The sequence below is a fragment of the Eucyclogobius newberryi genome, unplaced genomic scaffold (assembly GCF_026437365.1).
Source record: "Eucyclogobius newberryi isolate DKJ021-1_F unplaced genomic scaffold, fEucNew1.0.hap1 SCAF_18, whole genome shotgun sequence".
NCBI lineage: Eukaryota > Metazoa > Chordata > Actinopteri > Gobiiformes > Gobiidae > Eucyclogobius > Eucyclogobius newberryi.
This window is the reverse complement of record NW_027315812.1, coordinates 23412703-23440017: the sequence shown is the minus strand read 5'-3', so window position 1 is coordinate 23440017 and position 27315 is coordinate 23412703. Positions and strand designations below refer to the sequence as shown.

General features: G+C 45.1%; 1 protein-coding gene across 1 annotated transcript; it reads right to left on the bottom strand.

The window, feature by feature from the left end:
- Positions 1–11282: 11282 nt before the first annotated feature.
- On the bottom strand, positions 11283–26503 carry LOC140364342 (uncharacterized). Its single transcript, XM_072450439.1, has 11 exons — positions 26369–26503; positions 25238–25285; positions 22055–22105; positions 21436–21565; positions 21068–21219; positions 20105–20209; positions 18668–18718; positions 15614–15817; positions 14096–14149; positions 12349–12412; positions 11283–11359 (listed from the first exon to the last, which is right to left on the bottom strand). The coding sequence occupies exons 1-11, from the start codon at positions 26501–26503 to the stop codon at positions 11283–11285; spliced, it is 1071 nt and encodes a 356-aa protein (XP_072306540.1).
- Between the last annotated feature and the right edge of the window lie 812 nt (positions 26504–27315).

Here is a 27315-nt window from a genome sequence, read left to right as displayed (position 1 = left end):
ATGATTGGGGAAAAAAATCACATTTGGACTTAATTGTCAGAGAGAGAGAGAGAGAGAGAGAGAGAGAGAGAGAGAGAGAGAGAGAGAGAGAGAGAGAGAGAGAGAGAGAGAGAGAGAGAGAGAGAGAGAGAGAGAGAGAGAGAGAGAGAGAGAGAGAGAGAGAGAGAGAGAGAGAGCTTTTGATACCACCCATCAACTTTATTAGATTTAACATAAATGTATATTCTTTTTATAGAGATAATTTTGTTCTTGAACAAATAAATAGCTTCACATCAATTACATTTGTACATTGCATATATTCTGAAATAGATAAACATTTGTATCTATTTCATCCAATAATGAAATGATTAAACAGACAGTACAAATTATAAAGAGCATAAACATAACTTACTTAGAAGCTGTGCAAGATTTTCATTTTTATAAATGTACTTTCTCAATAGCCATTGTCTTGAATATGTTGAAGTTATAAAGGAAAAGTTTTCTCATAAACCGATGAATTATGTCAGACTCAGCAAACAATTCATATAATCTGTGTTTAACTTTTATTGTTGACCCAAAAGGACCCAAGACGACATCATCAGGAAAGCTGCAGTAACCATACTGATCTTCTTAGGTGCCTCACTTGATGCTGTAATTTAAAATAAATACACACATAAATGCAGACATTTCAAAATACTGGAGCGGAATGTTTGAATGGATTATGCAGAGTGACAGATGTACTTACAGGTTGTTGCAGCTGTGGTTGCAGTAGTTGGTAGGGAGGGTGTTTTTGTTGTTGTTGTTGTCGTCGTCGTCGTTATTGTTGTAGCTGTGGTTGCGTTGGTTGGTAGAGAGGTTGTTGTCGTTGTTGTGGCAGCTGTGGTCGCAGTGGTTGGTAGGGAGGTGGTTGTTGTTGTCGTTATTGTTGTTGCTGCAGCTGTAGTCGCAGTGGTTGGTAGGGAGGTTGTTGTCGTTATTGTTGTTGTTGCAGCTGTGGTCGTTGTTGTTGTCTTCGTTGTCGTCGTCATCGTTGAAGAAGTGGTTGTTGTGACTGGAGCTGGAGCTGGAGTGGTGACTAAAGTTGGGTGTGGGCTTTCTGTGGAGAGTAAAAAAAATGCACTGTACATTCGCATTTGTATCTTTGTAATTTTCAATTTACACAGAAGTATAAACATTGAACATCCACAGCATACATACAATTGTTACAAATTCAGATAATGGGTGTCCACGTACCCACAACTATAGCTGAGCTTAAAGCCACACTGGTTGCTGTGCTGTTGGAAGCATCTGTAAAAGCCTTGGAAATAAACTCATCTGGAGGTAGTTTTGATGCTGGAATATTTGGTTTGGCCTCAACCACTATTCCAGCTTCAACTTTATTGTCTCTCTTTATTGGCTTCTTTATCCTGTAAAAGGACAAAGTAGAAAAAGAAAGAAATACAACCCAACTACACAACTAGAATAAAGGTTTGACAGAACTATGATTCCATTTGTAAGACTCACTTGAATTGTTTAACCCGACAACCGCCATACCAAAAATATTTTCTGAAAATAAAACGACACTAAAGAAAGAAATGTTTATGTTACTTTAATAAATTAAACTGAATGTACTTATAAACACACAAAAAACAAAGACACTTACAGTTTGTATACATCTGCGCTCAAGATCTTTGTATTTCTCACTGTTATTGTCCATAAGTTCAGGCACAAAAGGTTCATCTATTCCAACATCAACAGTGTATGCAAGGCCAGATGCTGTTGTTGATGCAGCAGTTGTAGTTGAAGTGGGAGCAACTTTGGTTGTAGTTAAGGCATCTGTGCCTGTAGTTATGGGGATTTGTGTTATTGTGGTTGGTGCTGATGTAGTGGTAGTTTGTGTGAGAGTTGAAGTAGTTGGGGCAGATGTAGAAGTAGCAATTTGTGCTTCTGTCGTTGTGGCTACAGTTGCTGTAGTTGTAGTAAGTGCAGCTGTGCTTTTAGTTGAGGGGTTTTCTGTTGTGGTTTGCCCAGCTGTAGTCAGAGAAGTTGTTGTCATTGGAGTTGTTGTTGGTGAATCTATAGTTGTACCTGATAGAGTTGTAGTTGGGGTGAGTGTAGTTGGGGCAGGTGTAGTTAAAGTTGGGGCCGCTGAGATTTTAGATGGAGCAGCCGCTGTTGTAGTTGGAGCAGCTGCAGTTGTAGTTGGTGTTGCTGTTGTAGTTTGTGCAAGTGTAATTGTAGTAGATGCAGCAGGTTTGGTCATTGGTACTATTGTAGTTTGAGCTGCTGTTATTGTATTTTGGCTGATTGTAGATATTGTTGTCTCTGTTGTAGCAGGTAAAGTTGTAGTTGAGGAAGCTGTACCTTTAGTGGTTTGTATTTCAGTTGCTGTGGTTGATGCTGATGTAGTTGTACTAGGTACAGTTGTTGTTGGTGCAGCTATAGTTGTAGCAGGCACAGTAGTTTGTGCCATAGTAGATGTAGTTGTGGTATAAGTAGTACTTGGTGCTTCTGTTGTATTGGATAGAGTTGCTGGAGTTGTGATTGGTGCTGCTGTAGTTGTAGTGGGTACAGTCGTCGTTGGTGCAGCTGAAGTTGTGTCAGGCAGAGTTGTAGTTTGTGCCAGAGAAGATGTAGTTGGTGCTTCTGTTGTAGTGGCTAGAGTCGCTGTAGTTGTGATTGGTGAAACTGTAATTGTAGTAGGTGCGGCTGTGCTTGTCGTTTGGGAAAATTCCGTTGTGGTTTTTGCAGCTGTTGTTGACGTGGCGGCAGCAGTATTTGGGGCACTTGTTGTAGGGCCACCAGTAGTTGTAATAGATAGAGCAGTTGTTGTAATTGGAGCTGTTGTTGTTGGTAAAGCTATAGTTGTACCTGATAGAGTTGTAGTTGGGTAGAGTGTAGCTGGGGCAGATGTAGTTGAACTTGGGGCTGCTAAGGTTGTATTACGAGCAGCTACAGTTGTATTTGGTGTTACTGTTTTTATACTTTGTGCGAATGTAGATGTAGTAGATGCAGCAGTTTTGGTCGTTGGTGCTGTTGTAGTTTGAGCTGCTGTTATTGTATTTTGGCTGATTATAGATATTGTTGTCCCTGTTGTTGTGGCAGGGGAAGTTGTAGTTGAAGCAGCTGTACCTGTAGTTCTGGGTATTTCAGTTGCTGTGGTTGGTGCCGATGTAGTTGTACTAGGTACAGTTGTTGTTGGTGCAGCTGTAGTTTTAGCAGGCACAGTAGTTTGTGCCAGAGTAGATGTACTTGGTGCTTCTGTTGTAGTGGATAGAGTTACTGTAGTTTTGATTGGTGCAGTTGTAGTTGTAGTGGGTGTGTCTGTGCTTTTAATTGGGGAAAATTCAGTTGTGGTTTGTGCAGTTGTAGTTGGGCCACCAGTAGTTGTAATAGGCAACGAAGTCTTTGTCGTTGGTGCTGTAATAGTAAGTGAAGCTGTAGCTGTACCTGGCACAGTTGTAGTTTGGGCTAGTGTAGCTGGAGCAGATGTAGTTGAAGTTTGGGCAGCTGAGGTTTTAGTTGAAGCAGGTGAACCTGTAGTTGGTCCTTGTTTGGTTGTAGTTAGTGCAAGTGTATTTGTAGTTAAAACAGTGGTTGTTGGGAATGTAGTTTGTGCTGCTGTTATTGTATTTCTACTGATTGGAGATATTGTTGTCACTGATGTTTTAGATAGATGATTTTCAGTTGTTGTAGTTGGTGCTGATGTAGTTGTAGTGGGTACTGTTGCTGTTGGTAAAGCTGTAGTTGTAGCAGGAACAGTAGTAGTTTGTGCCAGAGTAGATGTAGTTGGTGCTTCTGTAGTAGTGGCTAGAGTTGCTGTAGTTGTGAATGGCGCAATTGTAGTTGAATTGGGTGCGGCTGTGCTTGTTGTTTGGGAAAATTCAGCTGTGGGTTGTGCAGCTGTAGTCGAAGTGGGGGCAGTTGCAGTTGGGGCACTAGTTATAGTTGGGGTTGCTGTTGTAGTAGTTTGTGCGAGTGTTGTTGTTGTAGATGCTGCAGTTTTGGTCGTTGGTGCTGTTGTAGTTTGAGCTGTTATTGTATTTTGGCTGATTGTAGATATTGTTGTCCCTGTTGTTGTAGAGGGGGGAGTTGTAGTTGAAGCAGCTGTACTTTCAGTTGTGGGTATTTCAGTTTCTGTTGCCGGAGCCAATGTAGTTCTAGTGGGTACTATTGCTGTTGGTGCTGTCGTTGTTGGTGCAGCTGTAGTTGTAGCAGGCACAATAGTAGTTTGTGCCTGAGTGAACGTAGTTGGTGCATCTGTTGTAGTGGCTAGAGTTTCTGTAGTTGTGATTGGTGCAGTTGTAGTTGTAGAGGGTGTGGTTGTGCTTGTCGTTTGGGAGAATTCAGTTGTGGGTTGTGCAGCTGTAGTTGTCATGGAGGCATTTGCAGTTGGGGCACTGATTGTAGTTCGGCCACTAGTAGTAGATATTATTGTAGATATTGTTGTCCCTGTTGTTGTAGAGGGGGAAGTTGTAGTTGAAGCAGCTGTACTTTTAGTTGTGGGTATTTCAGTTTCTGTGGTTGGTGCTGATGTAGTTGTAATGGATACTGTTGCTGTTGGTGGAGCTGTAGTTGTAGCAGGAACAGTGGTAGTTTTTGCCACAGTAGATGTAGTTGGTGCTTCTGTCGTGGTGGCTAGAGTTGCTGTAGTTGTGATTGGTGCAGTTTTAGTTGTAGTGGGTGTGGCTGTGCTTGTCATTTGAGAGAATTCAGCTGTGGGTTGTGCAGCTGTAGTTGCCATGGAGGCAGTTGCAGTTGGGGCACTGGTTGCAGTTGGGGTTGCTGTTGTAGTAGTTTGTGCGAGTGTTGTTGTAGATGCTGCAGTTTTGGTCGTTGGTGCTGTTGTAGTTTGAGCTGTTATTGTATTTTGGCTGATTGTAGATATTGTTGTCCCTGTTGTTGTCGAGGGGGGAGTTGTAGTTGAAGCAGCTGTACTTTCAGTTGTGGGTATTTCAGTTTCTGTTGTCGGAGCTGATGTAGTTCTAGTGGGTACAGTTGTTGTTGGTGCAGCTGTAGTCGTAGCAGGCACAATAGTAGTTTGTGCCAGAGTAAATGTAGTTGGTGCATCTCTTGTAGTGGCTAGAGTTGCTGTAGTTGTGATTTGTGCTGATGATGTTGTAGTGGGTATAGTTGTTTTTGTTGTTGTTGTTGGTGGTGGTGGTGCTGTCATTGTTTGTGCAAGTGTAGTTGTAGCAGGAACAGAAGCAGTTTGTGCCAGAGTAGATGTAGTTGGTGCTTCTGTAGTAGTGGCTAGAGTTGCTGTAGTTGTGAATGGCGCAATTGTAGTTGAATTGGGTGCGGCTGTGCTTGTTGTTTGGGAAAATTCAGCTGTGGGTTGTGCAGCTGTAGTCAAAGTGGGGTTAGTTGCAGTTGGGGCACTGGTTGTAGTCTGGGTTGCTGTTGTAATAGTTTGTGCGAGTGTTGTTGTAGATGCTGCAGTTTTGGTCGTTGGTGCTGTTGTAGTTTGAGCTGTTATTGTATTTTGGCTGATTGTAGATATTGTTGTCCCTGTTCTTGTAGAGGGGGGAGTTGTAGTTGAAGCAGCTGTACTTTCAGTTGTGGGTATTTCAGTTTCTGTTGTCGGAGCTGATGTAGTTCTAGTGGGTACAGTTGTTGTTGGTGCTGTCGTTGTTGGTGCAGCTGTAGTTGTAGCAGGCACAATAGTAGTTTGTGCCAGAGTAGACGTAGTTGGTGCATCTGTTGTAGTGGCTAGAGTTGCTGTAGTTGTGATTGGTGCAGTTGTAGTTGTAGAGGGTGTGGTTGTGCTTGTCGTTTGGGAAAATTCAGTTGTGGGTTGTGCAGCTGTAGTTGCCGTTGGGGCACTGATTGTAGTTCGGCCACTAGTAGTAGATATTATTGTAGATATTGTCTCTGATGTTGTGGGGATTTCAGTTATTGTAGTTGGTCCTGATGTAGTTGTAGTGGGTACAGTTGTTGTTGACGCTGTCATTGTTGGTGCAAGTGTAGTTGTAGCAGGAACAGTAGTAGTTTGTGTCAGAGTAGATGTAGTTGGTGCTTCTGTCGTGGTGGCTAGAGTTGCTGTAGTTGTGAATGGCGCAATTGTAGTTGAATTGGGTGCGGCTGTGCTTGTCGTTTGGGAGAATTCAGTTGTGGGTTGTGCAGCTGTAGTTGCCGTGGAGGCAGTTGCAGTTGGGGCACTGATTGTAGTTGGGCCACCAGTAGTAGATATTGTTGTCTCTGATATTGTAGGCATTTCAGTTGTTGCAGTTGGTGCTGATGTAGTTTTAGTGGGTACTGTTGCTGTTGATGCAGTTGTAGTTGTAGCAGGACCAGTAGTAGTTTGTGCCACAGTAGATGTAGTTGGTGCTCCTGTCGTGTTGGCTAGAGTTGCTTTAGTTGTGATTGGAACAGTATTGGGTGTGGCTGTGCTTGTCGTTTGGGAGGATTCAGTTGTGGGTTGTGCAGCTGTAGTTGACGTGGAGGCAGTTGCAGTTGGGGGACTGATTGTAGTTGCGCCACCAGTAGTAGATATTGTTGTAGATATTGTTGTCTCTGATGTTGTGGGGTTTTCACTTGTTGTAGATGATGCTGATGTAGTTGTAGTGGGTACAGTTGTTGTTGTTGTTGGTGCTATCATTGTTTGTGCAAGTGTAGTTGTAGCAGGAACAGTAGCAGTTTGTGCCAGAGTAGATGTAGTTGGTGCTTCTGTAGTAGTGGCTAGAGTTGCTGTAGTTGTGAATGGCGCAATTGTAGTTGAATTGGGTGCGGCTGTGCTTGTTGTTTGGGAAAATTCAGCTGTGGGTTGTGCAGCTGTAGTCGAAGTGGGGGCAGTTGCAGTTGGGGCACTAGTTATAGTTGGGGTTGCTGTTGTAGTAGTTTGTGCGAGTGTTGTTGTTGTAGATGCTGCAGTTTTGGTCGTTGGTGCTGTTGTAGTTTGAGCTGTTATTGTATTTTGGCTGATTGTAGATATTGTTGTCCCTGTTGTTGTAGAGGGGGGAGTTGTAGTTGAAGCAGCTGTACTTTCAGTTGTGGGTATTTCAGTTTCTGTTGCCTGAGCCAATGTAGTTTTAGTGGGTACTGTTGCTGTTGGTGCTGTCGTTGTTGGTGCAGCTGTAGTTATAGCAGGCACAATAGTAGTTTGTGCCTGAGTAAACGTAGTTGGTGCATCTGTTGTAGTGGCTAGAGTTGCTGTAGTTGTGAATGGCGCAATTGTAGTTGAATTGGGTGCGGCTGTGCTTGTTGTTTGGGAAAATTCAGCTGTGGGTTGTGCAGCTGTAGTCGAAGTGGGGGCAGTTGCAGTTGGGGCACTGGTTGAAGTTGGGGTTGCTGTTGTAGTAGTTTGTGCGAGTTTTGTTGTAGATGCTGCAGTTTTGGTCGTTGGTGCTGTTGTAGTTTGAGCTGTTATTGTATTTTGGCTGATTGTAGATATTGTTGTCCCTGTTGTTGTAGAGGGGGGAGTTGTAGTTGAAGCAGCTGTACTTTCAGTTGTGGTTATTTCAGTTTCTGTTGTCGGAGCTGATGTAGTTCTAGTGGGTACAGTTGTTGTTGGTGCTGTCGTTGTTGGTGCAGCTGTAGTTGTAGCAGGCACAATAGTAGTTTGTGCCAGAGTAGACGTAGTTGGTGCATCTGTTGTAGTGGCTAGAGTTGCTGTAGTTGTGATTGGTGCAGTTGTAGTTGAAGAGGGTGTGGTTGTGCTTGTCGTTTGGGAGAATTCAGTTGTGGGTTGTGCAGCTGTAGTTGCCGTGGAGGCAGTTGCAGTTGGGGCACTGATTGTAGTTGGGCCACCTGTAGTAGATATTGTTGTCTCTGATATTGTAGGGATTTCAGTTGTTGCAGTTGGTGCTGATGTAGTTTTAGTGGGTACTGTTGCTGTTGATGCAGTTGTAGCAGGACCAGTAGTAGTTTGTGCCACAGTAGATGTAGTTGGTGCTCCTGTCGTGTTGGCTAGAGTTGCTTTAGTTGTGATTGGAACAGTATTGGGTGTGGCTGTGCTTGTCGTTTGGGAGGATTCAGTTGTGGGTTGTGCAGCTGTAGTTGACGTGGAGGCAGTTGCAGTTGGGGCACTGATTGTAGTTGCGCCACCAGTAGTAGATATTGTTGTAGATATTGTTGTCTCTGATGTTGTGGGGTTTTCACTTGTTGTAGTTGGTGCTGATGTAGTTGTAGTGGGTACAGTTGTTGTTGTTGTTGTTGGTGCTGTCATTGTTTGTGCAAATGTAGTTGTAGCAGGAACAGTAGCAGTTTGTGCCAGAGTAGATGTAGTTGGTGCTTCTGTAGTAGTGGCTAGAGTTGCTGTAGTTGTGAATGGCGCAATTGTAGTTGAATTAGGTGCGGCTGTGCTTGTTGTTTGGGGAAATTCAGCTGTGGGTTGTGCAGCTGTAGTCGAAGTGGGGGCAGTTGCAGTTGGGGCACTAGTTATAGTTGGGGTTGCTGTTGTAGTAGTTTGTGCGAGTGTTGTTGTTGTAGATGCTGCAGTTTTGGTCGTTGGTGCTGTTGTAGTTTGAGCTGTTATTGTATTTTGGCTGATTGTAGATATTGTTGTCCCAGTTGTTGTAGAGGGGGGAGTTGTAGTTGAAGCAGCTGTACTTTCAGTTGTGGGTATTTCAGTTTCTGTTGCCGGAGCCAATGTAGTTCTAGTGGGTACTGTTGCTGTTGGTGCTGTCGTTGTTGGTGCAGCTGTAGTTGTAGCAGGCACAATAGTAGTTTGTGCCTGAGTAAACGTAGTTGGTGCATCTGTTGTAGTGGCTAGAGTTGCTGTAGTTGTGATTGGTGTAGTTGTAGAGGGTGTGGTTGTGCTTGTCGTTTTGGAGAATTCAGTTGTGGGTTGTGCAGCTGTAGTTGTCATGGAGGCAGTTGCAGTTGGGGCACTGATTGTAGTTCGGCCACTAGTAGTAGATATTATTTTAGATATTGTTGTCCCTGTTGTTGTAGAGGGGGAAGTTGTAGTTGAAGCAGCTGTACTTTTAGTTGTGGGTATTTCAGTTTCTGTGGTTGGTGCTGATGTAGTTGTAATGGATACTGTTGCTGTTGGTGGAGCTGTAGTTGTAGCAGGAACAGTAGTAGTTTGTGCCACAGTAGATGTAGTTGGTGCTTCTGTCGTGGTGGCTAGAGTTGCTGTAGTTGTGATTGGTGCAGTTTTAGTTGTAGTGGCTGTGGCTGTGCTTGTCGTTTGGGAGAATTCAGTTGTGGGTTGTGCAGCTGTAGTTGCCATGGAGGCAGTTGCAGTTGGGGCACTGGTTGTAGTCTGGGTTGCTGTTGTAATAGTTTGTGCAAGTGTTGTTGTAGATGCTGCAGTTTTGGTCGTTGGTGCTGTTGTAGTTTGAGCTGTTATTGTATTTTGGCTGATTGTAGATATTGTTGTCCCTGTTGTTGTAGAGGGGGGAGTTGTAGTTGAAGCTGCTGTACTTTCAGTTGTGGGTATTTCAGTTTCTGTTGCCGGAGCCAATGTAGTTCTAGTGGGTACTGTTGCTGTTGGTGCTGTCGTTGTTGGTGCAGCTGTAGTTGTAGCAGGCACAATAGTAGTTTGTGCCTGAGTAAACGTAGTTGGTGCATCTGTTGTAGTGGCTAGAGTTGCTGTAGTTGTGATTGGTGTAGTTGTAGAGGGTGTGGTTGTGCTTGTCGTTTTGGAGAATTCAGTTGTGGGTTGTGCAGCTGTAGTTGACGTGGGGGCAGTTGCAGTTGGGGCACTGGTTGTCGTTGGGGTTGCTGTTGTAGTAGTTTGTGCGAGTTTTGTTGTAGTAGTTTGTGCGAGTTTTGTTGTAGATGCTGCAGTTTTGGTCGTTGGTGCTTTTGTAGTTTGAGCTGTTATTGTATTTTGGCTGATTGTAGATATTGTTGTCCCTGTTGTTGTAGAGGGGGGAGTTGTAGTTGAAGCAGCTGTACTTTCAGTTGTGGGTATTTCAGTTTCTGTTGTCGGAGCTGATGTAGTTCTAGTGGGTACAGTTGTTGTTGGTGCTGTCGTTGTTGGTGCAGCTGTAGTTGTAGCAGGCACAATAGTAGTTTGTGCCAGAGTAGACGTAGTTGGTGCATCTGTTGTAGTGGCTAGAGTTGCTGTAGTTGTGATTGGTGCAGTTGTAGTTGTAGAGGGTGTGGTTGTGCTTGTCGTTTGGGAAAATTCAGTTGTGGGTTGTGCAGCTGTAGTTGCCGTTGGGGCACTGATTGTAGTTCGCCCACTAGTAGTAGATATTATTGTAGATATTGTCTCTGATGTTGTGGGGATTTCAGTTATTGTAGTTGGTCCTGATGTAGTTGTAGTGGGTACAGTTGTTGTTGACGCTGTCATTGTTGGTGCAAGTGTAGTTGTAGCAGGAACAGTAGTAGTTTGTGTCAGAGTAGATGTAGTTGGTGCTTCTGTCGTGGTGGCTAGAGTTGCTGTAGTTGTGAATGGCGCAATTGTAGTTGAATTGGGTGCGGCTGTGCTTGTCGTTTGGGAGAATTCAGTTGTGGGTTGTGCAGCTGTAGTTGCCGTGGAGGCAGTTGCAGTTGGGGCACTGATTGTAGTTGGGCCACCAGTAGTAGATATTGTTGTCTCTGATATTGTAGGGATTTCAGTTGTTGCAGTTGGTGCTGATGTAGTTTTAGTGGGTACTGTTGCTGTTGATGCAGTTGTAGTTGTAGCAGGACCAGTAGTAGTTTGTGCCACAGTAGATGTAGTTGGTGCTCCTGTCGTGTTGGCTAGAGTTGCTTTAGTTGTGATTGGAACAGTATTGGGTGTGGCTGTGCTTGTCGTTTGGGAGGATTCAGTTGTGGGTTGTGCAGCTGTAGTTGACGTGGAGGCAGTTGCAGTTGGGGCACTGATTGTAGTTGCGCCACCAGTAGTAGATATTGTTGTAGATATTGTTGTCTCTGATGTTGTGGGGTTTTCACTTGTTGTAGATGGTGCTGATGTAGTTGTAGTGGGTACAGTTGTTGTTGTTGTTGGTGCTATCATTGTTTGTGCAAGTGTAGTTGTAGCAGGAACAGTAGCAGTTTGTGCCAGAGTAGATGTAGTTGGTGCTTCTGTAGTAGTGGCTAGAGTTGCTGTAGTTGTGAATGGCGCAATTGTAGTTGAATTGGGTGCGGCTGTGCTTGTTGTTTGGGAAAATTCAGCTGTGGGTTGTGCAGCTGTAGTCGAAGTGGGGGCAGTTGCAGTTGGGGCACTAGTTATAGTTGGGGTTGCTGTTGTAGTAGTTTGTGCGAGTGTTGTTGTTGTAGATGCTGCAGTTTTGGTCGTTGGTGCTGTTGTAGTTTGAGCTGTTATTGTATTTTGGCTGATTGTAGATATTGTTGTCCCTGTTGTTGTAGAGGGGGGAGTTGTAGTTGAAGCAGCTGTACTTTCAGTTGTGGGTATTTCAGTTTCTGTTGCCTGAGCCAATGTAGTTTTAGTGGGTACTGTTGCTGTTGGTGCTGTCGTTGTTGGTGCAGCTGTAGTTATAGCAGGCACAATAGTAGTTTGTGCCTGAGTAAACGTAGTTGGTGCATCTGTTGTAGTGGCTAGAGTTGCTGTAGTTGTGAATGGCGCAATTGTAGTTGAATTGGGTGCGGCTGTGCTTGTTGTTTGGGAAAATTCAGCTGTGGGTTGTGCAGCTGTAGTCGAAGTGGGGGCAGTTGCAGTTGGGGCACTGGTTGAAGTTGGGGTTGCTGTTGTAGTAGTTTGTGCGAGTTTTGTTGTAGATGCTGCAGTTTTGGTCGTTGGTGCTGTTGTAGTTTGAGCTGTTATTGTATTTTGGCTGATTGTAGATATTGTTGTCCCTGTTGTTGTAGAGGGGGGAGTTGTAGTTGAAGCAGCTGTACTTTCAGTTGTGGGTATTTCAGTTTCTGTTGTCGGAGCTGATGTAGTTCTAGTGGGTACAGTTGTTGTTGGTGCTGTCGTTGTTGGTGCAGCTGTAGTTGTAGCAGGCACAATAGTAGTTTGTGCCAGAGTAGACGTAGTTGGTGCATCTGTTGTAGTGGCTAGAGTTGCTGTAGTTGTGATTGGTGCAGTTGTAGTTGTAGAGGGTGTGGTTGTGCTTGTCGTTTGGGAGAATTCAGTTTTGGGTTGTGCAGCTGTAGTTGCCGTGGAGGCAGTTGCAGTTGGGGCACTGATTGTAGTTGGGCCACCTGTAGTAGATATTGTTGTCTCTGATATTGTAGGGATTTCAGTTGTTGCAGTTGGTGCTGATGTAGTTTTAGTGGGTACTGTTGCTGTTGATGCAGTTGTAGCAGGACCAGTAGTAGTTTGTGCCACAGTAGATGTAGTTGATGCTCCTGTCGTGTTGGCTAGAGTTGCTTTAGTTGTGATTGGAACAGTATTGGGTGTGGCTGTGCTTGTCGTTTGGGAGGATTCAGTTGTGGGTTGTGCAGCTGTAGTTGACGTGGAGGCAGTTGCAGTTGGGGCACTGATTGTAGTTCGGCCACTAGTAGTAGATATTATTGTAGATATTGTCTCTGATGTTGTTGGGTTTTCACTTGTTGTAGTTGGTGCTGATGTAGTTGTAGTGGGTACAGTTGTTGTTGTTGTTGTTGGTGCTGTCATTGTTTGTGCAAGTGTAGTTGTAGCAGGAACAGTAGCAGTTTGTGCCAGAGTAGATGATGTTGGTGCTTCTGTAGTAGTGGCTAGAGTTGCTGTAGTTGTGAATGGCGCAATTGTAGTTGAATTGGGTGCGGCTGTGCTTGTTGTTTGGGAAAATTCAGCTGTGGGTTGTGCAGCTGTAGTCGAAGTGGGGGCAGTTGCAGTTGGGGCACTAGTTATAGTTGGGGTTGCTGTTGTAGTAGTTTGTGCGAGTGTTGTTGTAGATGCTGCAGTTTTGGTCGTTGGTGCTGTTGTAGTTTGAGCTGTTATTGCATTTTGGCTGATTGTAGATATTGTTGTCCCAGTTGTTGTAGAGGGGGGAGTTGTAGTTGAAGCAGCTGTACTTTCAGTTGTGGGTATTTCAGTTTCTGTTGCCGGAGCCAATGTAGTTCTAGTGGGTACTGTTGCTGTTGGTGCTGTCGTTGTTGGTGCAGCTGTAGTTGTAGCAGGCACAATAGTAGTTTGTGCCTGAGTAAACGTAGTTGGTGCATCTGTTGTAGTGGCTAGAGTTGCTGTAGTTGTGATTGGTGTAGTTGTAGAGGGTGTGGTTGTGCTTGTCGTTTTGGAGAATTCAGTTGTGGGTTGTGCAGCTGTAGTTGTCATGGAGGCAGTTGCAGTTGGGGCACTGATTGTAGTTCGGCCACTAGTAGTAGATATTATTGTAGATATTGTTGTCCCTGTTGTTGTAGAGGGGGAAGTTGTAGTTGAAGCAGCTGTACTTTTAGTTGTGGGTATTTCAGTTTCTGTGGTTGGTGCTGATGTAGTTGTAATGGATACTGTTGCTGTTGGTGGAGCTGTAGTTGTAGCAGGAACAGTAGTAGTTTGCGCCACAGTAGATGTAGTTGGTGCTTCTGTCGTGGTGGCTAGAGTTGCTGTAGTTGTGATTGGTGCAGTTTTAGTTGTAGTGGGTGTGGCTATGCTTGTCGTTTGGGAGAATTCAGTTGTGGGTTGTGCAGCTGTAGTTGCCATGGAGGCAGTTGCAGTTGGGGCACTGGTTGTAGTCTGGGTTGCTGTTGTAATAGTTTGTGCAAGTGTTGTTGTTGATGCTGCAGTTTTGGTCGTTGGTGCTGTTGTAGTTAGAGCTGTTATTGTATTTTGGCTGATTGTAGATATTGTTGTCCCTGTTGTTGTAGAGGGGGGAGTTGTAGTTGAAGCAGCTGTACTTTCAGTTGTGGGTATTTCAATTTCTGTTGTCTGAGCTGAAGTAGTTCTAGTGGGTACAGTTGTTGTTGCTGCTGTCGTTTTAGGTGCAGCTGTAGTTGTAGCAGGAACAGTAGTAGTTTGTGCCACAGTAGATGTAGTTGGTGCTTCTGTTGTAGTGGTTAGAGTTGCTGTAGTTGTGATTGGTGCAGTTGTAGTTGTATTGGGTGCGGCTGTGCTTGTCGTTTGGGAGGATTCAGTTGTGGGTTGTGCAGCAGTAGTTGACTTCGAGGCAGTTGCAGTTGGGGCACTGATTGTAGTTTGGCCACCAGTCGTAGATATTGTTGTAGATATTGTTGTCTCTGATGTTGTGGGGATTTCAGTTGTTGGTGCTGATGTAGTTGTAGTGGGTACAGTTGTTGTTGGTGCTGTCGTTGTTGGTGCAAGTGTAGCAGGCACAATAGTAGTTTGTGCCAGAGTAGATGTAGTTGGTGCATCTGTTGTAGTGGCTAGAGTTGCTGTAGTTGGGATTGGTGCAGTTTTAGTTGTAGTGGGTGTGGCTGTGCTTGTCGTTTGGGAGAATTCAGTTGTGGGTTGTACAGCTGTAGTTGCCGTGGAGGCAGTTGCAGTTGGGGCACTGATTGTAGTTGGGCCACCAGTAGTAGATATTGTTGTCTCTGATGTTGTAGGGATTTCAGTTGTTGCAGTTGGTGCTGATGTAGTTTTAGTGGGTACTGTTGCTGTTGATGCAGCTGTAGTTGTAGCAGGAACAGTAGTAGTTTGTGCCACAGTAGATGTAGTTGGTGCTTCTGTCATGTTGGCTAGAGTTGCTTTAGTTGTGATTGGAACAGTTGTAGTTATATTGGGTGTGGCTGTGCTTGTCGTTTGGGAGAATTCAGTTGTGGGTTGTGCAGCTGTAGTTGACGTGGAGGCAGTTGCAGTTGGGGCACTGGTTGTAGTTGGGGTTGCTGTTGTAGTAGTTTGTGTGAGTTTTGTTGTAGTAGTTTGTGCGAGTTTTGTTGTAGATGCTGCAGTTTTGGTCGTTGGTGCTGTTGTAGTTTGAGCTGTTATTGTATTTTGGCTGATTGTAGATATTGTTGTCCCTGTTGTTGTAGAGGGGGGAGTTGTAGTTGAAGCAGCTGTACTTTCAGTTGTGGTTATTTCAGTTTCTGTTGTCGGAGCTGATGTAGTTCTAGTGGGTACAGTTGTTGTTGGTGCTGTCGTTGTTGGTGCAGCTGTAGTTGTAGCAGGCACAATAGTAGTTTGTGCCAGAGTAGACGTAGTTGGTGCATCTGTTGTAGTGGCTAGAGTTGCTGTAGTTGTGATTGGTGCAGTTGTAGTTGTAGAGGGTGTGGTTGTGCTTGTCGTTTGGGAGAATTCAGTTGTGGGTTGTGCAGCTGTAGTTGTCATGGAGGCAGTTGCAGTTGGGGCACTGATTGTAGTTCGGCCACTAGTAGTAGATATTGTTGTAGATATTGTTGTCCCTGTTGTTGTAGAGGGGGAAGTTGTAGTTGAAGCAGCTGTACTTTTAGTTGTGGGTATTTCAGTTTCTGTGGTTGGTGCTGATGTAGTTGTAATGGATACTGTTGCTGTTGGTGGAGCTGTAGTTGTAGCAGGAACAGTAGTAGTTTGTGCCACAGTAGATGTAGTTGGTGCTTCTGTCGTGGTGGCTAGAGTTGCTGTAGTTGTGATTGGTGCAGTTTTAGTTGTAGTGGGTGTGGCTGTGCTTGTCGTTTGGGGGAATGCAGTTGTGGGTTGTGCAGCTGTAGTTGCCATGGAGGCAGTTGCGGCACTGGTTGTAGTCTGGGTTGCTGTTGTAATAGTTTGTGCAAGTGTTGTTGTAGATGCTGCAGTTTTGGTCGTTAGTGCTGTTTTAGTTTGAGCTGTTATTGTATTTTGGCTGATTGTAGATATTGTTGTCCCTGTTGTTGTAGAGGGGGGAGTTGTAGTTGAAGCAGCTGTACTTTCAGTTGTGGGTATTTCAGTTTCTGTTGTCTGAGCTGATGTAGTTCTAGTGGGTACAGTTGTTGTTGCTGCTGTCGTTTTAGGTGCAGCTGTAGTTGTAGCAGGAACAGAAGTAGTTTGTGCCACAGTAGATGTAGTTGGTGCTTCTGTTGTAGTGGTTAGAGTTGCTGTAGTTGTGATTGGTGCAGTTGTAGTTGTATTGGGTGCGGCTGTGCTTATCGTTTGGGAGGATTCAGTTGTGGGTTGTGCAGCAGTAGTTGACTTCGAGGCAGTTGCAGTTGGGGCACTGATTGTAGTTTGGCCACCAGTCGTAGATATTGTTGTAGATATTGTTGTCTCTGATGTTGTGGGGATTTCAGTTGTTGGTGCTGATGTAGTTGTAGTGGGTACAGTTGTTGTTGGTGCTGTCGTTGTTGGTGCAAGTGTAGCAGGCACAATAGTAGTTTGTGCCAGAGTGGATGTAGTTGGTGCATCTGTTGTAGTGGCTAGAGTTGCTGTAGTTGGGATTGGTGCAGTTTTAGTTGTAGTGGTTGTGGCTGTGCTTGTCGTTTGGGAGAATTCAGTTGTGGGTTGTACAGCTGTAGTTGCCGTGGAGGCAGTTGCAGTTGGGGCACTGATTGTAGTTGGGCCACCAGTAGTAGATATTGTTGTCTCTGATGTTGTAGGGATTTCAGTTGTTGCAGTTGGTGCTGATGTAGTTTTAGTGGGTACTGTTGCTGTTGATGCAGCTGTAGTTGTAGCAGGAACAGTAGTAGTTTGTGCCACAGTAGATGTAGTTGGTGCTTCTGTCATGTTGGCTAGAGTTGCTTTAGTTGTGGTTGGAACAGTTGTAGTTGTATTGGGTGTGGCTGTGCTTGTCGTTTGGGAGAATTCAGTTGTGGGTTGTGCAGCTGTAGTTGACGTGGGGGCAGTTGCAGTTGGGGCACTGGTTGTCGTTGGGGTTGCTGTTGTAGTAGTTTGTGCGAGTTTTGTTGTAGTAGTTTGTGCGAGTTTTGTTGTAGATGCTGCAGTTTTGGTCGTTGGTGCTTTTGTAGTTTGAGCTGTTATTGTATTTTGGCTGATTGTAGATATTGTTGTCCCTGTTGTTGTAGAGGGGGGAGTTGTAGTTGAAGCAACTGTACTTTCAGTTGTGGGTATTTCAGTTTCTGTTGTCGGAGCTGATGTAGTTCTAGTGGGTACAGTTGTTGTTGGTGCTGTCGTTGTTGGTGCAGCTGTAGTTGTAGCAGGCACAATAGTAGTTTGTGCCAGAGTAGACGTAGTTGGTGCATCTGTTGTAGTGGCTAGAGTTGCTGTAGTTGTGATTGGTGCAGTTGTAGTTGTAGAGGGTGTGGTTGTGCTTGTCGTTTGGGAAAATTCAGTTGTGGGTTGTGCAGCTGTAGTTGCCGTTGGGGCACTGATTGTAGTTCGGCCACTAGTAGTAGATATTATTCTAGATATTGTCTCTGATGTTGTGGGGATTTCAGTTATTGTAGTTTGTCCTGATGTAGTTGTAGTGGGTACAGTTGTTGTTGACGCTGTCATTGTTGGTGCAAGTGTAGTTGTAGCAGGAACAGTAGTAGTTTGTGTCAGAGTAGATGTAGTTGGTGCTTCTGTCGTGGTGGCTAGAGTTGCTGTAGTTGTGAATGGCGCAATTGTAGTTGAATTGGGTGCGGCTGTGCTTGTCGTTTGGGAGAATTCAGTTGTGGGTTGTGCAGCTGTAGTTGCCGTGGAGGCAGTTGCAGTTGGGGCACTGATTGTAGTTGGGCCACCAGTAGTAGATATTGTTGTCTCTGATATTGTAGGGATTTCAGTTGTTGCAGTTGGTGCTGATGTAGTTTTAGTGGGTACTGTTGCTGTTGATGCAGTTGTAGTTGTAGCAGGACCAGTAGTAGTTTGTGCCACAGTAGATGTAGTTGGTGCTCCTGTCGTGTTGGCTAGAGTTGCTTTAGTTGTGATTGGAACAGTATTGGGTGTGGCTGTGCTTGTCGTTTGGGAGGATTCAGTTGTGGGTTGTGCAGCTGTAGTTGACGTGGAGGCAGTTGCAGTTGGGGCACTGATTGTAGTTGCGCCACCAGTAGTAGATATTGTTGTAGATATTGTTGTCTCTGATGTTGTGGGGTTTTCACTTGTTGTAGATGGTGCTGATGTAGTTGTAGTGGGTACAGTTGTTGTTGTTGTTGGTGCTATCATTGTTTGTGCAAGTGTAGTTGTAGCAGGAACAGTAGCAGTTTGTGCCAGAGTAGATGTAGTTGGTGCTTCTGTAGTAGTGGCTAGAGTTGCTGTAGTTGTGAATGGCGCAATTGTAGTTGAATTGGGTGCGGCTGTGCTTGTTGTTTGGGAAAATTCAGCTGTGGGTTGTGCAGCTGTAGTCGAAGTGGGGGCAGTTGCAGTTGGGGCACTAGTTATAGTTGGGGTTGCTGTTGTAGTAGTTTGTGCGAGTGTTGTTGTTGTAGATGCTGCAGTTTTGGTCGTTGGTGCTGTTGTAGTTTGAGCTGTTATTGTATTTTGGCTGATTGTAGATATTGTTGTCCCTGTTGTTGTAGAGGGGGGAGTTGTAGTTGAAGCAGCTGTACTTTCAGTTGTGGGTATTTCAGTTTCTGTTGCCTGAGCCAATGTAGTTTTAGTGGGTACTGTTGCTGTTGGTGCTGTCGTTGTTGGTGCAGCTGTAGTTATAGCAGGCACAATAGTAGTTTGTGCCTGAGTAAACGTAGTTGGTGCATCTGTTGTAGTGGCTAGAGTTGCTGTAGTTGTGAATGGCGCAATTGTAGTTGAATTGGGTGCGGCTGTGCTTGTTGTTTGGGAAAATTCAGCTGTGGGTTGTGCAGCTGTAGTCGAAGTGGGGGCAGTTGCAGTTGGGGCACTGGTTGAAGTTGGGGTTGCTGTTGTAGTAGTTTGTGCGAGTTTTGTTGTAGATGCTGCAGTTTTGGTCGTTGGTGCTGTTGTAGTTTGAGCTGTTATTGTATTTTGGCTGATTGTAGATATTGTTGTCCCTGTTGTTGTAGAGGGGGGAGTTGTAGTTGAAGCAGCTGTACTTTCAGTTGTGGGTATTTCAGTTTCTGTTGTCGGAGCTGATGTAGTTCTAGTGGGTACAGTTGTTGTTGGTGCTGTCGTTGTTGGTGCAGCTGTAGTTGTAGCAGGCACAATAGTAGTTTGTGCCAGAGTAGACGTAGTTGGTGCATCTGTTGTAGTGGCTAGAGTTGCTGTAGTTGTGATTGGTGCAGTTGTAGTTGTAGAGGGTGTGGTTGTGCTTGTCGTTTGGGAGAATTCAGTTGTGGGTTGTGCAGCTGTAGTTGCCGTGGAGGCAGTTGCAGTTGGGGCACTGATTGTAGTTCGGCCACCTGTAGTAGATATTGTTGTCTCTGATATTGTAGGGATTTCAGTTGTTGCAGTTGGTGCTGATGTAGTTTTAGTGGGTACTGTTGCTGTTGATGCAGTTGTAGCAGGACCAGTAGTAGTTTGTGCCACAGTAGATGTAGTTGATGCTCCTGTCGTGTTGGCTAGAGTTGCTTTAGTTGTGATTGGAACAGTATTGGGTGTGGCTGTGCTTGTCGTTTGGGAGGATTCAGTTGTGGGTTGTGCAGCTGTAGTTGACGTGGAGGCAGTTGCAGTTGGGGCACTGATTGTAGTTCGGCCACTAGTAGTAGATATTATTGTAGATATTGTCTCTGATGTTGTTGGGTTTTCACTTGTTGTAGTTGGTGCTGATGTAGTTGTAGTGGGTACAGTTGTTGTTGTTGTTGTTGGTGCTGTCATTGTTTGTGCAAGTGTAGTTGTAGCAGGAACAGTAGCAGTTTGTGCCAGAGTAGATGATGTTGGTGCTTCTGTAGTAGTGGCTAGAGTTGCTGTAGTTGTGAATGGCGCAATTGTAGTTGAATTGGGTGCGGCTGTGCTTGTTGTTTGGGAAAATTCAGCTGTGGGTTGTGCAGCTGTAGTCGAAGTGGGGGCAGTTGCAGTTGGGGCACTAGTTATAGTTGGGGTTGCTGTTGTAGTAGTTTGTGCGAGTGTTGTTGTTGTAGATGCTGCAGTTTTGGTCGTTGGTGCTGTTGTAGTTTGAGCTGTTATTGCATTTTGGCTGATTGTAGATATTGTTGTCCCAGTTGTTGTAGAGGGGGGAGTTGTAGTTGAAGCAGCTGTACTTTCAGTTGTGGGTATTTCAGTTTCTGTTGCCGGAGCCAATGTAGTTCTAGTGGGTACTGTTGCTGTTGGTGCTGTCGTTGTTGGTGCAGCTGTAGTTGTAGCAGGCACAATAGTAGTTTGTGCCTGAGTAAACGTAGTTGGTGCATCTGTTGTAGTGGCTAGAGTTGCTGTAGTTGTGATTGGTGTAGTTGTAGAGGGTGTGGTTGTGCTTGTCGTTTTGGAGAATTCAGTTGTGGGTTGTGTAGCTGTAGTTGTCATGGAGGCAGTTGCAGTTGGGGCACTGATTGTAGTTCGGCCACTAGTAGTAGATATTATTGTAGATATTGTTGTCCCTGTTGTTGTAGAGGGGGAAGTTGTAGTTGAAGCAGCTGTACTTTTAGTTGTGGGTATTTCAGTTTCTGTGGTTGGTGCTGATGTAGTTGTAATGGATACTGTTGCTGTTGGTGGAGCTGTAGTTGTAGCAGGAACAGTAGTAGTTTGTGCCACAGTAGATGTAGTTGGTGCTTCTGTCGTGGTGGCTAGAGTTGCTGTAGTTGTGATTGGTGCAGTTTTAGTTGTAGTGGGTGTGGCTGTGCTTGTCGTTTGGGAGAATTCAGTTGTGGGTTGTGCAGCTGTAGTTGCCATGGAAGCAGTTGCAGTTGGGGCACTGGTTGTAGTCTGGGTTGCTGTTGTAATAGTTTGTGCAAGTGTTGTTGTAGATGCTGCAGTTTTGGTCGTTGGTGCTGTTGTAGTTAGAGCTGTTATTGTATTTTGGCTGATTGTAGATATTGTTGTCCCTGTTGTTGTAGAGGGGGGAGTTGTAGTTGAAGCAGCTGTACTTTCAGTTGTGGGTATTTCAATTTCTGTTGTCTGAGCTGAAGTAGTTCTAGTGGGTACAGTTGTTGTTGCTGCTGTCGTTTTAGGTGCAGCTGTAGTTGTAGCAGGAACAGTAGTAGTTTGTGCCACAGTAGATGTAGTTGGTGCTTCTGTTATAGTGGTTAGAGTTTCTGTAGTTGTGATTGGTGCAGTTGTAGTTGTATTGGGTGCGGCTGTGCTTGTCGTTTGGGAGGATTCAGTTGTGGGTTGTGCAGCAGTAGTTGACTTCGAGGCAGTTGCAGTTGGGGCACTGATTGTAGTTTGGCCACCAGTCGTAGATATTGTTGTAGATATTGTTGTCTCTGATGTTGTGGGGATTTCAGTTGTTGGTGCTGATGTAGTTGTAGTGGGTACAGTTGTTGTTGGTGCTGTCGTTGTTGGTGCAAGTGTAGCAGGCACAATAGTAGTTTGTGCCAGAGTAGATGTAGTTGGTGCATCTGTTGTAGTGGCTAGAGTTGCTGTAGTTGGGATTGGTGCAGTTTTAGTTGTAGTGGGTGTGGCTGTGCTTGTCGTTTGGGAGAATTCAGTTGTGGGTTGTACAGCTGTAGTTGCCGTGGAGGCAGTTGCAGTTGGGGCACTGATTGTAGTTGGGCCACCAGTAGTAGATATTGTTGTCTCTGATGTTGTAGGGATTTCAGTTGTTGCAGTTGGTGCTGATGTAGTTTTAGTGGGTACTGTTGCTGTTGATGCAGCTGTAGTTGTAGCAGGAACAGTAGTAGTTTGTGCCACAGTAGATGTAGTTGGTGCTTCTGTCATGTTGGCTAGAGTTGCTTTAGTTGTGATTGGAACAGTTGTAGTTGTATTGGGTGTGGCTGTGCTTGTCGTTTGGGAGAATTCAGTTGTGGGTTGTGCAGCTGTAGTTGACGTGGAGGCAGTTGCAGTTGGGGCACTGATTGTAGTTGCGCCACCAGTAGTAGATATTGTTGTAGATATTGTTGTCTCTGATGTTGTGGGGTTTTCACTTGTTGTAGTTGGTGCTGATGTAGTTGTAGTGGGTACAGTTGTTGTTGTTGTTGGTGCTGTCATTGTTTGTGCAAGTGTAGTTGTAGCAGGAACAGTAGCAGTTTGTGCCAGAGTAGATGTAGTTGGTGCTTCTGTAGTAGTGGCTAGAGTTGCTGTAGTTGTGAATGGCGCAATTGTAGTTGAATTGGGTGCGGCTGTGCTTGTTTGGGTAAATTCAGCTGTGGGTTGTGCAGCTGTAGTCGAAGTGGGGGCAGTTGCAGTTGGGGCACTGGTTGTAGTTGGGGTTGCTGTTGTAGTAGTTTGTGCGAGTTTTGTTGTAGTAGTTTGTGCGAGTTTTGTTGTAGATGCTGCAGTTTTGGTCGTTGGTGCTGTTGTAGTTTGAGCTGTTATTGTATTTTGGCTGATTGTAGATATTGTTGTCTCTGTTGTTGTAGAGGGGGGAGTTGTAGTTGAAGCAGCTGTACTTTCAGTTGTGGTTATTTCAGTTTCTGTTGTCGGAGCTGATGTAGTTCTAGTGGGTACAGTTGTTGTTGGTGCTGTCGTTGTTGGTGCAGCTGTAGTTGTAGCAGGCACAATAGTAGTTTGTGCCAGAGTAGACGTAGTTGGTGCATCTGTTGTAGTGGCTAGAGTTGCTGTAGTTGTGATTGGTGCAGTTGTAGTTGTAGAGGGTGTGGTTGTGCTTGTCGTTTGGGAGAATTCAGTTGTGGGTTGTGCAGCTGTAGTTGTCACGGAGGCAGTTGCAGTTGGGGCACTGATTGTAGTTCGGCCACTAGTAGTAGATATTGTTGTAGATATTGTTGTCCCTGTTGTTTTAGAGGGGGAAGTTGTAGTTGAAGCAGCTGTACTTTTAGTTGTGGGTATTTCAGTTTCTGTGGTTGGTGCTGATGTAGTTGTAATGGATACTGTTGCTGTTGGTGGAGCTGTAGTTGTAGCAGGAACAGTAGTAGTTTGTGCCACAGTAGATGTAGTTGGTGCTTCTGTCGTGGTGGCTAGAGTTGCTGTAGTTGTGATTGGTGCAGTTTTAGTTGTAGTGGGTGTGGCTGTGCTTGTCGTTTGGGGGAATGCAGTTGTGGGTTGTGCAGCTGTAGTTGCCATGGAGGCAGTTGCGGCACTGGTTGTAGTCTGGGTTGCTGTTGTAATAGTTTGTGCAAGTGTTGTTGTAGATGCTGCAGTTTTGGTCGTTAGTGCTGTTTTAGTTTGAGCTGTTATTGTATTTTGGCTGATTGTAGATATTGTTGTCCCTGTTGTTGTAGAGGGGGGAGTTGTAGTTGAAGCAGCTGTACTTTCAGTTGTGGGTATTTCAGTTTCTGTTGTCTGAGCTGATGTAGTTCTAGTGGGTACAGTTGTTGTTGCTGCTGTCGTTTTAGGTGCAGCTGTAGTTGTAGCAGGAACAGAAGTAGTTTGTGCCACAGTAGATGTAGTTGGTGCTTCTGTTGTAGTGGTTAGAGTTGCTGTAGTTGTGATTGGTGCAGTTGTAGTTGTATTGGGTGCGGCTGTGCTTATCGTTTGGGAGGATTCAGTTGTGGGTTGTGCAGCAGTAGTTGACTTCGAGGCAGTTGCAGTTGGGGCACTGATTGTAGTTTGGCCACCAGTCGTAGATATTGTTGTAGATATTGTTGTCTCTGATGTTGTGGGGATTTCAGTTGTTGGTGCTGATGTAGTTGTAGTGGGTACAGTTGTTGTTGGTGCTGTCGTTGTTGGTGCAAGTGTAGCAGGCACAATAGTAGTTTGTGCCAGAGTGGATGTAGTTGGTGCATCTGTTGTAGTGGCTAGAGTTGCTGTAGTTGGGATTGGTGCAGTTTTAGTTGTAGTGGTTGTGGCTGTGCTTGTCGTTTGGGAGAATTCAGTTGTGGGTTGTACAGCTGTAGTTGCCGTGGAGGCAGTTGCAGTTGGGGCACTGATTGTAGTTGGGCCACCAGTAGTAGATATTGTTGTCTCTGATGTTGTAGGGATTTCAGTTGTTGCAGTTGGTGCTGATGTAGTTTTAGTGGGTACTGTTGCTGTTGATGCAGCTGTAGTTGTAGCAGGAACAGTAGTAGTTTGTGCCACAGTAGATGTAGTTGGTGCTTCTGTCATGTTGGCTAGAGTTGCTTTAGTTGTGGTTGGAACAGTTGTAGTTGTATTGGGTGTGGCTGTGCTTGTCGTTTGGGAGAATTCAGTTGTGGGTTGTGCAGCTGTAGTTGACGTGGGGGCAGTTGCAGTTGGGGCACTGGTTGTCGTTGGGGTTGCTGTTGTAGTAGTTTGTGCGAGTTTTGTTGTAGTAGTTTGTGCGAGTTTTGTTGTAGATGCTGCAGTTTTGGTCGTTGGTGCTTTTGTAGTTTGAGCTGTTATTGTATTTTGGCTGATTGTAGATATTGTTGTCCCTGTTGTTGTAGAGGGGGGAGTTGTAGTTGAAGCAACTGTACTTTCAGTTGTGGGTATTTCAGTTTCTGTTGTCGGAGCTGATGTAGTTCTAGTGGGTACAGTTGTTGTTGGTGCTGTCGTTGTTGGTGCAGCTGTAGTTGTAGCAGGCACAATAGTAGTTTGTGCCAGAGTAGACGTAGTTGGTGCATCTGTTGTAGTGGCTAGAGTTGCTGTAGTTGTGATTGGTGCAGTTGTAGTTGTAGAGGGTGTGGTTGTGCTTGTCGTTTGGGAAAATTCAGTTGTGGGTTGTGCAGCTGTATTTGCCGTTGGGGCACTGATTGTAGTTCGGCCACTAGTAGTAGATATTATTGTAGATATTGTCTCTGATGTTGTGGGGATTTCAGTTATTGTAGTTGGTCCTGATGTAGTTGTAGTGGGTACAGTTGTTGTTGACGCTGTCATTGTTGGTGCAAGTGTAGTTGTAGCAGGAACAGTAGCAGTTTGTACCAGAGTAGATGTAGTTGGTGCTTCTGTAGTAGTGGCTAGAGTTGCCGTAGTTGTGAATGGCGCAATTGTAGTTGAATTGGGTGCGGCTGTGCTTGTTGTTTGGGAAAATTCAGCTGTGGGTTGTGCAGCTGTAGTCGAAGTGGGGGCAGTTGCAGTTGGGGCACTAGTTATAGTTGGGGTTGCTGTTGTAGTAGTTTGTGCGAGTGTTGTTGTTGTAGATGCTGCAGTTTTGGTCGTTGGTGCTGTTGTAGTTTGAGCTGTTATTGTATTTTGGCTGATTGTAGATATTGTTGTCCCTGTTGTTGTAGAGGGGGGAGTTGTAGTTGAAGCAGCTGTACTTTCAGTTGTGGGTATTTCAGTTTCTGTTGCCTGAGCCAATGTAGTTTTAGTGGGTACTGTTGCTGTTGGTGCTGTCGTTGTTGGTGCAGCTGTAGTTATAGCAGGCACAATAGTAGTTTGTGCCTGAGTAAACGTAGTTGGTGCATCTGTTGTAGTGGCTAGAGTTGCTGTAGTTGTGAATGGCGCAATTGTAGTTGAATTGGGTGCGGCTGTGCTTGTTGTTTGGGAAAATTCAGCTGTGGGTTGTGCAGCTGTAGTCGAAGTGGGGGCAGTTGCAGTTGGGGCACTGGTTGAAGTTGGGGTTGCTGTTGTAGTAGTTTGTGCGAGTTTTGTTGTAGATGCTGCAGTTTTGGTCGTTGGTGCTGTTGTAGTTTGAGCTGTTATTGTATTTTGGCTGATTGTAGATATTGTTGTCCCTGTTGTTGTAGAGGGGGGAGTTGTAGTTGAAGCAGCTGTACTTTCAGTTGTGGGTATTTCAGTTTCTGTTGTCAGAGCTGATGTAGTTCTAGTGGGTACAGTTGTTGTTGGTGCTGTCGTTGTTGGTGCAGCTGTAGTTGTAGCAGGCACAATAGTAGTTTGTGCCAGAGTAGACGTAGTTGGTGCATCTGTTGTAGTGGCTAGAGTTGCTGTAGTTGTGATTGGTGCAGTTGTAGTTGTAGAGGGTGTGGTTGTGCTTGTCGTTTGGGAGAATTCAGTTGTGGGTTGTGCAGCTGTAGTTGCCGTGGAGGCGGTTGCAGTTGGGGCACTGATTGTAGTTGGGCCACCTGTAGTAGATATTGTTGTCTCTGATATTGTAGGGATTTCAGTTGTTGCAGTTGGTGCTGATGTAATTTTAGTGGGTACTGTTGCTGTTGATGCAGTTGTAGCAGGACCAGTAGTAGTTTGTGCCACAGTAGATGTAGTTGGTGCTCCTGTCGTGTTGGCTAGAGTTGCTTTAGTTGTGATTGGAACAGTATTGGGTGTGGCTGTGCTTGTCGTTTGGGAGGATTCAGTTGTGGGTTGTGCAGCTGTAGTTGACGTGGAGGCAGTTGCAGTTGGGGCACTGATTGTAGTTCGGCCACTAGTAGTAGATATTATTGTAGATATTGTTGTCTCTGATGTTGTTGGGTTTTCACTTGTTGTAGTTGGTGCTGATGTAGTTGTAGTGGGTACAGTTGTTGTTGTTGTTGTTGGTGCTGTCATTGTTTGTGCAAGTGTAGTTGTAGCAGGAACAGTAGCAGTTTGTGCCAGAGTAGATGTAGTTGGTGCTTCTGTAGTAGTGGCTAGAGTTGCTGTAGTTGTGAATGGCGCAATTGTAGTTGAATTGGGTGCGGCTGTGCTTGTTGTTTGGGAAAATTCAGCTGTGGGTTGTGCAGCTGTAGTCGAAGTGGGGGCAGTTGCAGTTGGGGCACTAGTTATAGTTGGGGTTGCTGTTGTAGTAGTTTGTGCGAGTGTTGTTGTTGTAGATGCTGCAGTTTTGGTCGTTGGTGCTGTTGTAGTTTGAGCTGTTATTGTATTTTGGCTGATTGTAGATATTGTTGTCCCTGTTGTTGTAGAGGGGGGAGTTGTAGTTGAAGCAGCTGTACTTTCAGTTGTGGGTATTTCAGTTTCTGTTGCCGGAGCCAATGTAGTTCTAGTGGGTACTGTTGCTGTTGGTGCTGTCGTTGTTGGTGCAGCTGTACTTGTAGCAGGCACAATAGTAGTTTGTGCCTGAGTAAACGTAGTTGGTGCATCTGTTGTAGTGGCTAGAGTTGCTGTAGTTGTGATTGGTGTAGTTGTAGAGGGTGTGGTTGTGCTTGTCGTTTTGGAGAATTCAGTTGTGGGTTGTGCAGCTGTAGTTGTCATGGAGGCAGTTGCAGTTGGGGCACTGATTGTAGTTCGGCCACTAGTAGTAGATATTATTGTAGATATTGTTGTCCCCTTTGTTGTAGAGGGGGAAGTTGTAGTTGAAGCAGCTGTACTTTTAGTTGTGGGTATTTCAGTTTCTGTGGTTGGTGCTGATGTAGTTCTAGTGGGTACAGTTGTTGTTGCTGCTGTCGTTTTAGGTGCAGCTGTAGTTGTAGCAGGAACAGTAGTAGTTTGTGCCACAGTAGATGTAGTTGGTGCTTCTGTTGTAGTGGTTAGAGTTGCTGTAGTAGTGATTGGTGCAGTTGTAGTTGTATTGGGTGCGGCTGTGCTTGTCGTTTGGGAGGATTCAGTTGTGGGTTGTGCAGCAGTAGTTGACTTCGAGGCAGTTGCAGTTGGGGCACTGATTGTAGTTTGGCCACCAGTCGTAGATATTGTTGTAGATATTGTTGTCTCTGATGTTGTGGGGATTTCAGTTGTTGGTGCTGATGTAGTTGTAGTGGGTACAGTTGTTGTTGGTGCTGTCGTTGTTGGTGCAAGTGTAGCAGGCACAATAGTAGTTTGTGCCAGAGTAGATGTAGTTGGTGCATCTGTTGTAGTGGCTAGAGTTGCTGTAGTTGGGATTGGTGCAGTTTTAGTTGTAGTGGGTGTGGCTGTGCTTGTCGTTTGGGAGAATTCAGTTGTGGGTTGTACAGCTGTAGTTGCCGTGGAGGCAGTTGCAGTTGGGGCACTGATTGTAGTTGGGCCACCAGTAGTAGATATTGTTGTCTCTGATGTTGTAGGGATTTCAGTTGTTGCAGTTGGTGCTGATG

Excerpts from the sequence above, each read along its gene's own strand:
- LOC140364342 (XM_072450439.1), bottom strand. The coding sequence starts at position 26,503 with ATGACAACTACAGCTGCACAACCCACAACTGAATTCTCCAAAACGACA. Across the intron at positions 21,220-21,435 it reads TACAACAATATCTACTACTG|CTGCATCAACAGCAACAGTA; the intron begins GTGGCGCAACTA and ends CTACAACTACAG. Across the intron at positions 12,413-14,095 it reads CTACAGCAACTCTAGCCACT|ACAGCACCAACAACAACAAC; the intron begins ACAACAGATGCA and ends GCACAAACAATG.